This window comes from Homalodisca vitripennis, chromosome 4 (genome assembly GCF_021130785.1).
Source record: "Homalodisca vitripennis isolate AUS2020 chromosome 4, UT_GWSS_2.1, whole genome shotgun sequence".
Taxonomy (NCBI): Eukaryota; Metazoa; Arthropoda; class Insecta; order Hemiptera; family Cicadellidae; genus Homalodisca; species Homalodisca vitripennis.
In genome coordinates this window covers 120,205,067-120,221,462 of record NC_060210.1, presented here as the reverse complement: position 1 = coordinate 120,221,462, position 16,396 = coordinate 120,205,067, and the positions used below count along the sequence as shown (strand labels likewise).

General features: G+C 33.2%; 1 protein-coding gene across 1 annotated transcript in view; it reads left to right on the top strand.

Moving 5' to 3' along the window:
* The first annotated feature begins 7,893 nt into the window (after window positions 1-7,893).
* The window catches only part of LOC124361172 (dystrophin-like), a 56,955-nt gene continuing 48,452 nt past the window's right edge, over window positions 7,894-16,396 (top strand). The window contains exons 1-4 of the mRNA XM_046815212.1: window positions 7,894-8,010; window positions 8,994-9,086; window positions 13,296-13,385; window positions 14,991-15,189. Coding sequence (XP_046671168.1) covers window positions 7,951-8,010; window positions 8,994-9,086; window positions 13,296-13,385; window positions 14,991-15,189 — 442 coding nt within the window. The 5' untranslated portion in view covers window positions 7,894-7,950. The remainder of the gene's footprint in view (window positions 8,011-8,993; window positions 9,087-13,295; window positions 13,386-14,990; window positions 15,190-16,396) is intronic.

Genomic DNA, 16,396 nt, shown 5'->3' with positions numbered 1-16,396 from the left:
CATGCTTGCTCCGCTTTTGGCAAGCCTGTCGGCGCATTCGTTGCCACCTATGCCTGTGTGGCCCGGTAACCCAACCAAGACGCACACAGTTGCGTGATCCAAGCTTGCAGAGAGTGTTTAAAGCACTCCCACACAAGCCTGGATGAAATGCTGTTGGAGTCAAGAGCTTTAAGAGCTGCCTGACTGTCTGAACATTATACAGATGTTCATTCCCTGGTACCCTCTGGTGAGGCCTAGGTTGGCACAGGCTAGGATACCATAGATTTCGGCTTGAAATATGGAGCAGTTCCGACCCAAACTGCCGCAAAGGGCAGTTCTAGGGGATTGACTAAACACTCCATATCCAGTTCTACCCTTAATAAGCGAGCCATCCGTGTACCAGACAAAGCTCTTTCTTATTGTTGGGATGTTATCTTGCGATTTCCACTCATCTCTGGAGTAGAAGTCAACAGAGAATGGCTTATTGAATACGAACTCCGTTCTCATTATGTCGGAGACCATTTCGAGAATAGCGCTTGGGTTTACAGCTTCAGTGATGGCGCCATGGCTCGTGTTAGACGCGCCATTCCTCCACAAGCCAGGCAACCATCAGCCGATAAGCTGACTTACGCGCTTCAGCTTTTATATGGACATCAAGAGGTAGAAGTCCTAAAGCCACCTCGAGGGTCGCTGAGGGACTGCTCCTGAATGCTCCGGTTACAAAGATTGTGCCAAGCCTTTGTAAGCTTTCAAGCTTGGCTTTGGCAGTTACCTGATTCACCTTTGTCCACCAGACTAATGAACCATAAGTGATTTGAGGCCTTACAACTGCTTTGTAGAGCCATAGTGCTATATGGGGTTTTACGCCCCATGAGATTCCTGCAAGTCTCCTGGACGTCATGAGCGCCCACTTTGCTTTGTGCAGGATATTATTAAGATGATCATTCCACGTAAGCTTATGGTCTAGAGTCAGTCCTAAATATTTGACTGTCTTTGACCACTCAAGCTGAGTGGATGCGAGTTTCAGCCTAGAAAGAGACTCTAGGTTCTTTTTCCTAGTGAATGGTACAACTACTGTCTTAGAGGGATTTTACTTTCAGTCCCTCTCCCTGACACCAGTTGTGTACATGTTGAAGGTTGGTATTCATGATATCAACAACAACATTTGTATATTTTCCCTGTACCATAAGGACTATGTCGTCTGCATATCCTTGGACATAGATTCCATTGTTAGTAAGGTCCTCAAGTAGACCATCTACTACTAGATTCCACAGTAGAGGTGACAGGATGCCTCCTTGAGGACATCCCCTTGTGGGTGCGATCACAAGCGATTCTTCATTGAGATCGGCCCTGATCCGTCTGGAGCACAGCATGGCCCTAAGCCACCGGCACAGGGCTGGCTCGAGGCCACGTCGCTGTGCTCCACTTACCATTGCAGTGAATTTGGCATTGTCAAAAGCTCCTTCAATGTCTATGAAGGTGCACAATGCCAATTCCTTGGCGGACAGGCTATCCTCAATCCTACTGACTAGTTGGTGCAGTGCTGATTCACAGGATTTGCCTTGCTGGTATGCATGTTGGTTGCGATGAAGGGGAGTGTCTGAGAGAACTCCCTTTCTCAGGTGCCTCTCCACCAGTCTTTCTAATGTTTTCAGTAGAAATACGAAGATAAACTGATGGGACGAAAAGATTTAGGGACAGAGTAGTCCGCTCTCCCTTTTTTAGGGATGAAGACCACCCTGTTGAGACGCCAGACTTGTGGTATGTACCCATAAGCTAGGCTCGCCCTGAATAGTTCACATAGAAGGGTAAGGAGATTCTCCGGCCCTTGTTGTTGAAAGATTCCATCCCCTCCTGCAGATTTGAAAGGGGCAAATTTAGAAATTGCCCATTTGGCTTAGAGAGAGTGACAATCCTTCTGGCAATGGCCCAGCTACCACGATAAGCTCTTGGCCGTGAGCCTGCCTCATGGTTACCAGACGTTCCAGTGTCGTCATTCTCAAAGATACAATCAGGGAAGTGAGTCTCAAGGAGAAGTTTGAGGCTATCACTAGACCCGGAAGTGTGTTGACCTCCCTGGGACCTTAAAGATCCCAAGTGACCGGTTGGACTTGAGGCTAGTAAACGTTGCAGTCTAGCTGCCGCGCTTAACTCATTTACCTTCTGTGTAAACTGCCTCCAGGAACTTTGTTTTGCTTTTTTTTAATTGCTAGGCTGTATTCTGTTAGAGCTCTATGATAGGACTCCCAGATACGGCTCCTTTTGCATTGATTGTACAGCTTCCTGACATTAGCCCTTTTGCGAGCGAGGTCCGCAGTCCACCACTTAGTATTGGTTTGACTCTTCCCCCGTCGCAATGGGCAATTGTCATGGAAGCTATTGATTATAGCATTCTGCAGGTCAGAAGCTATCTGATCTATATTCTGTGAAGCATCGCACCCTTCCGCCTACCGATCCCAACTGTGACTGAAGGTCAGACTTATATCCCAACCAGTCAGTCCTCCTGGGATTGCGATAGAGGACCTCTGCAGCCTCATCTTGCAAGTTAAAGCGGATATTACCTGTGATCCGATAATGAGGCCTCTTCGCTTACGTGCCACTTATCAACCATTCCAAGTATACCTTGTGTGGCAGATTGTAATGTCAATAACTTCTTGTCTAATTCGTGCTGCGAACGTAGGGCGGTTACCTTTATTACATATAAATAGGTCCCTACTTAGAAGAAATTGTAAAAGTGCCTCACCTCTGGGGTTAGTGTTGGTGCTGCCCCATCCAGCAGAGTGATGATGGGCGTTGGCGTCACAACCTTAACCTGATAGGAATATCATCAGAAAATAACTGTATTCCCAGTCAGCTTACTATCTGTGGCAGTAGACTAGTTTATTTAGAGCCGACTGTACTGAAACAACCTTGAATTTTAATCTATAAAAACAATATTAAACTTCAAACATTTTAACTTTATTTTTGGTTGTAGAATTATCACATGTTATAATGATGATGGTGATGGTTGATTATCATTAGATGATATCAATACACATCCAATTGTATATTTTTTTCTTTTGAAATGTGTTCTTATTGAATATTTAAATGACGAAGCAAAACAATATTTTTATCTTTGTATCCAATAAAAATATTGAAAAACTCAAAGCCCTATTAATTATATCTTTAAGAGCCAGCTTTAGTGAAATGTTCTAGAGTGGTACACTTTTAAGCCCTTATTATAGGGTCAAAGAATCGTGAGAGGCAAGAAGTAGCCATGAAAAATATTTGGGGGGAGGGGTGGGTCCAGACAATTGATATTTTCCGTAGTGGACAGAGAGTAAGGCCCCATTTTGTTCCTTAAAATGTTCTTGGCCCGTTTCATTGTTGAGAACGATTTTCAACAGTACATGTGAACTAATACTGAACTATTTAAATAATAATAATTGTTTACTAAAAAAGTATTGAAAAAATTGAAAATTTGCGGGGGGATCCGAATCCCTTGAATCCCCTTGCTGGCTACTTCCTTGATAGGAGTTGTCTCTTGTTAAAGGTGTAATAAATATGCATCTTAACTCATTTATGCATTAGTAAATGTTTTAAAGCGTGTACTTTTTGGACATTAAAACAATGAAGTACAAAAAAGTTAAAGATTTTTTCTGAATAAACCATTAAAAATATTAAAAAAATGTTTTTGTTTTCTTAAAAGTTCAAGTGAGCTTACATATAAATATAATATAATTTTTTTAATCCAAGCAGTAGACTATCAGCATCAAGGGCTGTACTGAGCTTTGGCGGGTCCCGGAAATGATATTCGCCCAGCCCCTCATGTACTACCACCCGTACAAGTGTGGCTGTGGCGTGGTTGGGCCCAGGCCCCAGGAAAATTGTCCGAATAAACTGGTCTGAGTACATAAACTGGTCTGAGTACGGACCTGTCAGTATCAGTACAGCACCTAGATGAATTTTGTTGAATTGATGATAGCATTGTTAAAAATCTACAGTTTGTGTACCGGTATTCATTTAAAATAATATTTTACTGAATGGCTATATTTAGTTAGTAAAAATGTTTTCATTTACAAACTTTAAACAAATATTTGTTACACACACAACTGATTAAGTTATTATGAAATTGTCATATTGCTATTCTGGTTCCAGAGCAATTGTTCGGTGATCCACGACCTCTTTGTGGATCTGCAAGATGGAACGAGACTGCTGGCACTTCTGGAAATACTCACAGGAAAAACAATATGTATGTTTGATAGTATTTAAAGTAAAATAGTTGTTTTACAATTGTATCATTTGTACGTTTGGATTTAAAGTTGTGTGTAAATTATATCGTTTGAATGAATGATCAATGTATTTAATGTCTAATGTCAAATCGGTGGAAATAAGGATCAGTAATCAAATTTGAAATCCAAATTTAAAATATGCTTGGTTTCAACTAAACTTGTTACAAATTTTGCCTGAGAGCTCGGAAATGAGCTGTCTGTTTAAATACATGGTAATGTTTTTACTTTGATAAATAATATTCTCAGGATATCAAGTGAATTCTAACAAAGGTATATTTTTATGAATGTACATTTTGTATACTCCAGAGACTAGAAAGTTCTGCATTTTCAGTTTTATAAGTAGTCTGGGGGGGACTTCACTGTATAACATTCATTTTTGTTCATATAAATGTTTTTTTTCCTTGCCATAGGTATTTTATCAAAGCTTGCTTTGCTAACTTCCTTGAAATATTTTTATACCACCATCTCTTATATTAGGCCAAATGCCATTTTGTGTACAAATTACAGAACTTAACTTATCTTTATCATTTTTAGTATAATAATGCTTTAATTTTAAATCAATATGTGGAAATATATTTGTTGTATCAAAAAGATTTATTTCTTTAGTCTTAGATGCAGCAGTTTAATTAATTAATTGACACATGTCGGGCCCAAACCTGTAATTTTCATTGTTGGGGAAAGGAAGTAGATGAACCTCTGAGTAATTGATGTCTCTAGGAGTACCCCAGATGTGGTTGTAGTTGTACTTAAAATTCCTAACCTTTAATTCATGTGAGGTATAACTATGAAACAGCCAATAACTAATGTTAGATTTAAATTAGCATCTAATTTTATTTTAACGATATTTGTAAACATGTTTTTTTACCAAGAAAAAGAGGATTCTTTTCGATTAATTAAATGTTTGCATCCAAATTATGACTAGCCCTCTTATATGAAGTAACTGCACTGTAAAAGGCAGGATATAACTTCTGATTTTTATGTAAGAACTTTGAAATCTGGCATTGTCACTGTCTGGATGCTGATGTAATCAGAATGTTTTCTTCACTTGTTCTGGGTCAGCCACCCTCTTTTTGGTGAAACACATTTCCCTTTGCCATAAATAATGGGACCATGAAGAGTTCTCTGTTATATGTAGCTCTAAGTTTTGTAGAATAACAGGTTGATCGAATTGTTGCCTGTTGTCTTAAGTTTTGTAGAATAACAAGTCTTAGGCTGATCAAAACTTTTGTGACCCTTTCTTCTATTCTGTTGAAATAATGATTAGTTTTCAAGTACTGAAATCAGATAGTCTAAGTGAATTCCAATACCTGATTTCAAGAATGATCTTGAGTTGAATGTGATTTTTCTCTGAATAATTTAAGTTTTGGATAAATCTTGTTTTCTGTATCTACTCTACTCTCTCACTCTGTGTGAAAGTAAACTCTGACTGTGTATGTAAGGATGATTTATGCAAATTGTGAGGGCTGTGACCTTAGAGCTGCCTCACGGTTAAACAGAGATGTAACGTATTAGGGGTTGCCAAAATGTGAATAAATTCTGGGCGCATTGCCACTTGGATCCGTTGATTTCCTAAAATATGTTTCATTGTAACCACACACACACACATGTGGACCGTGTTTAGGTTTACAGTCGGTTAAAATGACGCTTGCAGAAATCAAGCTCACAAATGTTGTAATTCTAAAACTGGTTGTGTAGACAAAACTATACCGTACTAAAAAAATTGGAATGCTTTTGCTGTTGGAATTTCAGAACTAATGTTTTCAAAATTTTTGTAGGTTACTAGAATTTGTTCAGTATGTTTTACATTACATTTAGATTTTTTTAAAGTTACTAAACAATAATTTGGATTATCCAACGTACAAAGCTGGTTGTGACTGAAGATTTTTAAATAATGCGGTTGTGTGCGGAGGAGGTATATAGTTTCTTTGTTAGGTATGATGTACACATATGTTGACCACTTATTATGTACTGAAAAATAAACTTTAAAATTGAATAGTATTAAGCCTTTTCAAGATTTCAAACACATAATTTACATTACAGTACTCATCACAAAATTAATTTTATAACTGTACACTTAAATCTGGTTTGAATTAATGTAATTAATTTAATCAAAATTTAAACGTAAATTAATTAGCAGTAATCGGTGTATACAGAAGAAAATAATGAATTAGCCGATGTAAGGAACTGTTATTGAGAGCTCAGTAAATGGGTAAACATTTCAGCACAGCTCTTCTCAGGTAAATTTGGAAATGCTTTTATATTAAGTGCTTCTCTGTTGTGCTTTGTAGACAGAAATCAGAGACACCATTTAACTATGGCACTTACCTGTGACAGGCTTAGTACATTTTAATATATACAAGAAAATCATAAATTCTTTCTTGTAGAAATATATTAAACAGTTCAAATTTTCAAATTTGGATATATTTCCTTTTATTTAATTTAAATGTTATGAGAAAAAGTCGTAAGAGCTGCAAAATTGTGTTTAAATCCTTGTAATTATCATGATTTTTACAAGAAGTAACAAAAAGCTTTGTTATTATTTGTATTAATATACTACCATCTTTTATGTGTAAACTGGAACAGGAATGTATGGTCCTTGGATCCAGCACTCTAAAATTTTGTGAGAATCACCAATTAATTGCTATTCAGGTAGAGGTGCGAATCATTGAAACATAAGCACAGTTTACCACAGTTAATAGGAAATACAGGAAACCGTATATAGACAGTCTGTTAGACGTCAAGCAGCAATCAGAATAATGAACTCTCCTGTTGTAAGCCCTGATGTGGTGTTAAACTGTAAGGAAACCCTCAATGATGAGGGGTGAAAAAATAAAACCTCTCCTTACTCTAAATGTTGGAAGAACAGCAGGAGTTGAAAGAATGGAAGAAGCTGACCAATTAGAAGAAAATGAGTCTTGACAAACCTAATACGACCTGAACCAGGATGGGGGACTGTGTTTGTTACAAGGAAACTGAAGGAAAGAGAAGTCAGCCTAATAGGAAACATTGGGAACAGTAACCTGGGCAGAGACAATTAAAACTGATTGTGAACTAAGAGTAGAAGCAAGCTGAGAAGTTATCAGACCTTAACAGGTTTTCTTACAGAGCATTGCGAGGAAGCATTAAGAACACCTGAGGCTTGGTATGAAAGAAGATGGTAACTATAGGTCATCTGAGAAGATGGGCAGAAGGCAATGGTAGTAGAAGAGCACATGTTTTAGGTTATGTTACCTTCCATCCCCCCAATAAGTAATACATCCAAATATTGTACAGCTATCTCTAAATTAAAAGATAAATAATTATTGAATTTGATACTTAATTAATTGTTGTGAGTTTCATTAAATGTAAACATCTAGAGTCCCAATTATAGATTGACGTTTTAAAGTCTTGTCCATGACTGTGGAAGTTTTCAGCACTACCTCCACCTGTCATATTGTCCTAAGATCTTCTATTGATCGTTGAGTTAATCTGTTGCACATATCGATAGTATATAGGAAAAAAAATTGAAAATTAAAAGAAGCTTTACTTTAATAAATACATTTCCCACAAACATATACAATATTATTTAATATGATTATGGTTATATGTAAAGCTTTACTTTAATAAATACATTTCCCACAAACATATACGTAATATTATTCAGTATTACAAGACATTAATTATCTATGCTTTTTTACCACAGAAAAGAGAAAAAGGTCGGATGCGAGTCCATCATCTAAACAATGTGAACAGAGCACTTCAAGTCCTTGAACAAAATAATGTAAGTATTCCCCATATAAATTACACAATATTTTATTTACATACTAATTGTAAATAATTTCTAATTATGTACTGAATAATCATAGTAATACCAGTTTGCTGTATAATATATCGTTACTTAATAATATGAAGGGTATTGCTTATTACCACCTTCATTGCGACATCTGTCAAGTATATTTCATTAAATACACAGTAATAAAAAAATGTATAGTCTTGATAAATTAGTAGACATGTGAAATTAACATAATTTGTATTTATGTAATTTGTGTACATTATGTGGGATTAACAGACAATGTGATGTTTTAAGTTGTCTGTAATCCTTGGAATCAGTTTAATTGTGTTAATGAAATATTAGTTTTTTACCATATTTCCCACCATTTTTTATGTATAATAATTATATTGAATATATACAGTACAACGAACTTACACTACCTTATTATTTAAAAACAAAATTGTGACATAGAATTAAATCATGAATGGACTGTTGAAGAAGTCATGAAATTATTGTAGTATGAAGTGGATAATATTTTTTTCTTTTCTTATTCTGATATAGTAAAAACTAGATCACAAGTATCAGTTGGATTACATTTTATTCCATCATTTATGGTTTCACAAACATAAACTCATGTTAGATAAAATCTAAAATCTATAAACCTTATCCTCATCAATGTGCAATAAATAAGTTATTAATCATCCATCACTGGAATTTAAAGGAATAGTTCTCGCCCTAAAATTACTTGAAATGTAAAATACCCTACTTGAGTTTAATGGGTAAATGGGTTGTTATAAAAAATAATAGTGTTTAAAATACAATAATAATTTTAAATAACTAATTTACAGGTTATTTTATGGTGTTATTTATTAGTTTAAGGAAAACACTTTGTTAATTTTCTATTCATCATGAAACAGTAATACTACACTGTTATATACTAGTTGCGCTATGTATTACTAAATAGTAATTATTAATTTGAAATTTTGTTTCAGGTAAAACTTGTAAATATAAGTAGTAATGATATAGTAGATGGCAACCCAAAATTGACATTGGGTCTTGTTTGGAGCATTATTTTACACTGGCAGGTAAGTTCTATTAACTAATTATTAATAATAATTTAGTAAACTAAAAATATAGTTATGTTCTGTACATAAACTGAACTTTAAATTTGTACAGTGCACAACACAAAAATATTTTCTCAAACCACGTTTTTATTTAAATTTGAACCAACATAACTTTTTCCTGTAGTATTTATTGAAGAAATTGATATTTGTTATGCCATAAATCCATTTTGAATAAAGTAATGCTCATAAGATAATTGTTTTTGTAATAATTGAATTGGCATCTTGTACAGACAAAAAACATACGTGTTAGTTGTTCATTTAAAATACTATGTATTCAACATGTTGTTTGTTAATTGTATACAAAAATAAAGATTTAGGCAGATTATACATCATATACTCATGCTTAATATATAATCAAACACTCCAATAAATGAAAGATTTTTATTTTGTGAGGCCTTTCGTGCTCAAAGAACACATCGTCAGACCCACATAACTGAAATAAAAGTAAATAATAATAAAAACAATTTAGATTTAAATAAAAACATATGTCTTGAAAAATACAAAGAGATAAGATTTTAAAGGCCAGGAAGCATGTCTACTGTATATATAAAAATTAATATTTAATTAGATTAAAGGCAGTAACGGTGAATTTTGTAGTGCCTTTACAAAACAAAATCATCTCAAGACGTCTTTAGAAATAACAATAATGTAATAAAATCATTAAAAAGCAAAGATGTTTTCTACCTGAAAGCGGACAAAAGTAACACAATTGTTATACTACAAAATTCACCGTTACTGCCTTTAATCTAATTAAATATTAATTTTTATATATACAGTAGACATGCTTCCTGGCCTTTAAAATCTTATCTCTTTGTATTTTTCAAGACATATGTTTTTATTTAAATCTAAATTGTTTTTATTATTAATTTACTTTAATTTCAGTTATGTGGGTCTGACGATGTGTTCTTTGAGCACGAAAGGCCTCACAAAATAAAAATCTTTCATTTATTGGAGTGTTTGATTATATATTAAGCATTTAGTTTCCAATAAGAAGAAGCTGGTAAAATGTATCATATACTCATTTATGAAATTATTTTTTTTCTTTTATGTACCATAACAATTGTTTCATCTAGCATTGATGAAATCAAAGAAGAAATATTATTTTGTGTATGTTCTTTACAGAACGTTTACCAACAATATAATTAATAGTTTTCACAACCGTGTGAACAAAATTTAACAATATGAAATGTTAGATGCACTCAATCATATTAGTGCTTGTTTGTTCTAATAAATATCTAAGCAGGTATTTGTTCTTGAACAATCTGTTAGTTAGAAAAACAAAATTTGTAATAAAGTTCACAGACGAAATATGAATTTGTCAAATAAATTTAAACATACAGTATCATATAGTATTTTGATAAAAATACATACAAAAAATCAATATTATATTCATCCATTCATCATCTATTTGAATTAGAACTAGGTTTACTAATTATATTTTCTCTTGATAATATATTTCTTAATGACAAAAGTACAAAAATTTGTGTAGAGAAATTCATGTTTGTTGCTGAGTTTTATATTAGTTCTCAAAAATTGAATTATTCAGAATATTTAAAAAAAAATATGATACAGATCATGACTATAAAGTAAGTTAGGCTACCTACTTTTCTAAATGGTTTTCCACCAATGATAAAGTTTCCATAATTAACAGTTCTCTCTCTATTCTTATTGCAAGCTGAAGACTATTTTTATAATTTTACCGCCCACGATTGTGGATGGTAATTAATGCGGCGTCACACCTTGCTGTGTTATGTGTGTGCACAGTTCCCCTTAACTGATGAATGAACAAATTCAAGTACTTTACTTCCAGTGATGTAATTAAGGGGGACTATTGACTCTAGATGCTGACTAACAAAAGAGGCACAAAAACATGTAGGTATATGAAAATATATGATATTTTATATTCTATTTTGTTTTGAAAATTTTTTATTTTCTTCACTTATTTGTCTTTAGTATAATTGGTAGCTGAAGTTTTTCAAGTAATGTTATTTCTGTAGCTACATATTTTTCGAAATATTCTACATTTGTATATTTTTTGTACCTGTGTAAAATACATTTTTCATGAGCAATTAGACTTATTAAGAATGCATCTGGAGCATGGTTAGTAAAATATAGAGTAATTAAAAAACTATCTTGGAGGCATTCTTTGTTTGAAGTTTATTTTTGACAATGGAAGGATTGTGAAGGAAACTGGATTTTTTCGGACATTTGCTATCGTTCAGTGAAACAATAAATCAGTAACACTTTTATTGGAGGCAATATTTTTCAAGTATATTACTGTCAGTGGTGGAGCATTTCATAATTTTGAAAAGGCAATAAGTAAAATAAAAATTTTGTCTGTTGTGAAAAATGGCAACACCGTAATTTTTTAAAGGAATTAATAAAATGAACATTGAGTTTTTAATACAAAGTTTGCGAGGAGATGGGAAATTAGTTTGTTGTATAAAGACTGTTAACCATGTATGGAATCAGGAGGAACTGTGGAAGGAAATGCTATTGCAAATCTGAATGTGCGTCTTCTGTATCAAAGAACAACAGGTGCTGTTTGTGCTGAGAAGAAGGATTTTATGAACAGTCATAGGCTTCTTGCCTACCCTCATTGTAACCTTGGCATATATAAGATGATGATTTATGTATATAATCTTTACATTTTATGTCAATAAAAATCATGTTACGGCCTAAGTCATCTTTCATTTCCATACTGTACAAATTGCATATCTTCTGCCTGTTTCTGTAGACCTGATTAAAAATAAGTTGACCTCTCCTGAAAATCAATACTAAATCCGCCCTTGTATCCTTAAATACTGTTTTAAATAGCTAAAATTTCTGATTGATAAACAAAAAAGTTTTCTTCTATTTTCTTGTTTGTTAGAAAAGAAATGTTCAAAAGATGACAAGAAATATTAATACATTAAAAGAATGAACCCAACAAAATACCAAATATTGATTGTTCCACCTTAGCAAACAAAATGGCCACATTAATATAAATTTAATTAATAGGCTGTCTTTAAATAAAAAGGAATTACTTGTCTCTCTTGGGTCACTGTATAATGTGGCACTAAGGATTTAGAAAAATTTTCTGAAAGAAAATTCGGAAATAGAATTTTTGAAGGATCTCTTGTCATTTCAAAAGCCTGGAATGAGATGTTGACTAAATTTTCTGTGAATGAGGATACATATCATAATAAACACATGACTTAGCCTACGTAAAAAAGGATTCTGCCAATCAAGAGGCAATATCATTCTGGGAAGGAGGAAGCATTGGGGATGCAATCATTTTTTGGTTAGGAGAATATTTGTATGTTTTAAATTCATAGCCCTTACCGTAATTTCCTTAAAGACAGATAAAGCTGAAAAAGATTTTACCACTCCACCAGGAATTACAGACATTTGAAGTACCTAGCAAATTTAGGCAATCTTGTCATCAGGCCCAAATAAAAACTACTGTTGATGAAGTTTTTACATTGTTTATATAATGTATAGATTCAAAGAAAAACATGTTTTTTATTAATTAATGAAATGTATATAATTTAAGAAAATGACATATCAACAAAACTATTTCCTTAATGTAAATTACATTTTGTTACAAATAAAAAAAGTCTCTCCCTCCAGTCATTTTTCAAACTTGACCGTAAAAAAATCATATCCTTATCTTCAATCATGTTTCCTTTGATTTAATTGTAAAATATCTCCAATATACTGTTTTAATTTTTTTTTCTATTTTGTCTGTCTTCAGAAATTGTATCTTAAAGAGCTGTAAGGATACATTTGATCATAAAGTTAAAAATAGAAACATATGCAAACACAAAGTTTTTTGTGGTGGGAGAAGGCTGACATACAGGGTAGTTTGTAAAATACCCTCAAGAAATAGGGGAACAGGAAATTATTGAGCTTTAAGACCTTATAAAGGTGTTCTAGCTTAAAAAAAAAAAAAAAACTACTGGGTGCAAATTTAATAGTTGCCTTTTAAAATTTGGGGGGGGGAGCTTGAGCACCCCGAGCCAGTTCTCTTATATACGTCCATACAGTAAGTAGTAGCTCATTAATTGGCACTAATGGGATTATGACCTGGATATTGTATTATGTAGGCCAACATTATTTTTGGCTATGCAAATAAAAGTGTTTATAAATTTAACCTTCTGCGCAGTTACAAAACTTATCTGTCTGCAGGTACATTACCATTTGAAAGATCTGATGTCAGAGCTCCAGCAGACCAACCTGGAGAAGACATTGCTGGCATGGTGCAGGCAGAACACTCAGGTCTGATCATTCACAATGTAGTATTGCATTTAATCTTTAGTTTTTAGAATTACAACTTTGCCAAATGTTTGTGACTAAACAATTAATATTTTAAACTGAATTAGAGACTTGTTTCTACTTGTATGCAATAGATGCATATGGAAGTGTTACAATACGTTTATTGATTCAGTGTTCAGTGCAATTTCAGACGAAATAAATTAAACAGAAACATTTTAAGTGATTATTCATGCATTAATTAATATTTCTTACACCCCACAATTCTGTTTTGAATTTTTGAAATATTTTTATATCTATTACAATTACTATTACTGATTTTAGTACAATCTAAATCGAAATATAAATCTGTTTGAATGTTGGAGAACATTATTTTACTCTTATTAGTTTGTTAAGGAAAATTCTTTCTTTACTATAATTATTTTATGCAAGATTGTACTAAAGCATTCAACACAATTAATTACGATGTAAATATGCAAAAATGTATAAAGTTAAACAAATAACTCCCAACACACACATTTATGAGCAAATAACAACAAATTCAGACCGATCAATGGATTTGTGTGTGTTAATAAAAGCACATTACACCAGAAACCCATCATGAAATTACTGGAGAACTTTGAATAAGCAACAAATCATCTCAAATTGAAGATAATATGAAGTTTGCAAACTTTCTTTGCTCACACCAATATGCTAAAGTGGTTTAGTAAGCTACAACAGTTGGTTTCTCTTGTAACGTTGAGTTTAAATCATCCATGATTTACTTGATATAAAACTTAAAGTAAGAAATATTACATGTTATACAGCATTAATTTGTTATGAATATATGCAACTAATAAAAAAATGTATATTATAATGTTTTAATTGTAGTGTTACAAATTATTAAATTTATTATCCTTTCTTTGTTTTCATTGTTTAGATAGATATAATATTTCTGGTATTGTTATGAAAATTTCACACAAAAATATGTAGCATAAAATAAATTACTGCATTTACTTTACAAAAGTTTATATACATACAGTAAAATCTTAAAAAAAAATTGTAAATTTATACCTTGAACATGAAACCTCCAATCCGCCACCGTTCACCGTTTTGATTGGTGTTCTAATATTGTTTTAGTATTTATTTACTATGAGGGATTTAATAACAAAAAAATTAATTTAGCAATAACACCAGAGAAAATTAATTCTGAAAGTTATAAATTGTGTAAATATGTGATATACTCTATATTATAATATTTGATCTATTTTGTAACAGAACTGTTCTGGTGTGGATGTGAGGAACTTCACAACATCGTGGTCAGACGGCTTGGCATTCAACGCCCTTCTAGATCACTTCATGCCGGATTTACTATAATATTTTATCTACTTTGTAATAGAACTGTTGTGGAGTGGATGTGAGGAACTTCACAACATCGTGGTCAGACGGCTTTCAACGCCCTTCTACATCACTTCAGGCCGGATTTATTATAATATTTGATCTATTTTGTAATAGAACTGTTCTGGAGTGGATGTGAGGAACTTCACAACATCGTGGTCAGATGGCCTGGTGTTCAATGCTCTTCAACATCACTTCAGACCAGATTTATTAATTTGATCTATTTTTTAACAGAACTATTCCGGGGTGGATGTGAGGAACTTCACAACATCATGGTCAGACGGCCTCGCGTTCAATGCTCTTCTACATCACTTCAGGCCGGATTTGTTCGATTTTGCCAATGTCACCCGTCGCCACCCCAATGCAAGACTGGAACATGCATTCCGTATCGCACAGGAGCAGTTTGGAATTGAAAAACTTCTTGATCCTGAAGGTTTGTAATTCTAGATTAGATTTTATGAGAAATATAGAATTAATATACTTTTAGCTCTATTTTATTAAAAAAAATTTAAAATATTAAACTTTTTGAAACCATGTTATGAAAGCAAATACCACTAGTAAATGCAATATATATATTAGCCCCATATTTTAGGCCCCACAATCAATGGCTTTCTTAGGACAAGAGGAACCTATATCAAATTTCAAATATCTCAGACCTTTCCATTAAGAGTTATCCCTCTGACAGATAGGTAGATGGATGGACTGACAGATGGAAGGATAGATGGTTAGGTAAAGACACAATTTTAATAAGACCGTCGGTTTCCTAATAAAAGGTTACTGCCTATCATTACTGGAGTTCTGGAGTTTTATGTATTGATACAGAGGGGTGTAGTGTCTTGTTTGATAAGGTAAAACAAACATTTTATATCAGCATCTAAATTCAATTATGATTGAGCATAAACAATGGATCAATAGTTTATTTTGATATGGCAATTTGGTTTAGGTTACTCTATAAAATTAACAAGAGTATAGTACGCTCAGTGTTAAATTATACCATCAGTAAATTAGTACTCAGAACATGTTGAGAGTTACAAGTATATTTTAATTTTGAAGTATGTTAGTATTACTTTAGATACCAGTACAACATACATTAGTTAGAGTTTAGAATTGTAAGACTAAAGAAGAAGACACTTACCCACCTCATATTCTCAGATTTATCAGATTTTATTTACTACAGTACTTGCTAACGATGTATTTCTTACATTTAAATTACAAGCATCACACCATTGGTTGTCAGCTACATTAGTTTTGGTGTAGGGTATCAAAAAGGTTAAAATATGAAATGATAATTATTTCTCAGATCATATTTTCCCTACCTAATCAATTGACACGTAATCAATTTCTTTCTTTGTGGGAATTTCTCCATTGGTATTAAGTAAAACCAAGTTGTGTGCTTTATTCAATGTAAATTAACTCTTGGCTCCTGGACTATCTCGTATGTTCTTGATTTATATGGTTGTATATTACAACCTTTAGTATAACTATACGGGTTCACCGACTATAGTATTTTCAGTTATTTGCACATCTCACTGTACGTATCTCTTGGCTATAAATTTAATTATGTAGGCTCTATATGGCACCAGAAGTATGAGTTCCGGATTTGTTACAGTCACGCCTCGTTATACATTTCCATATCACAA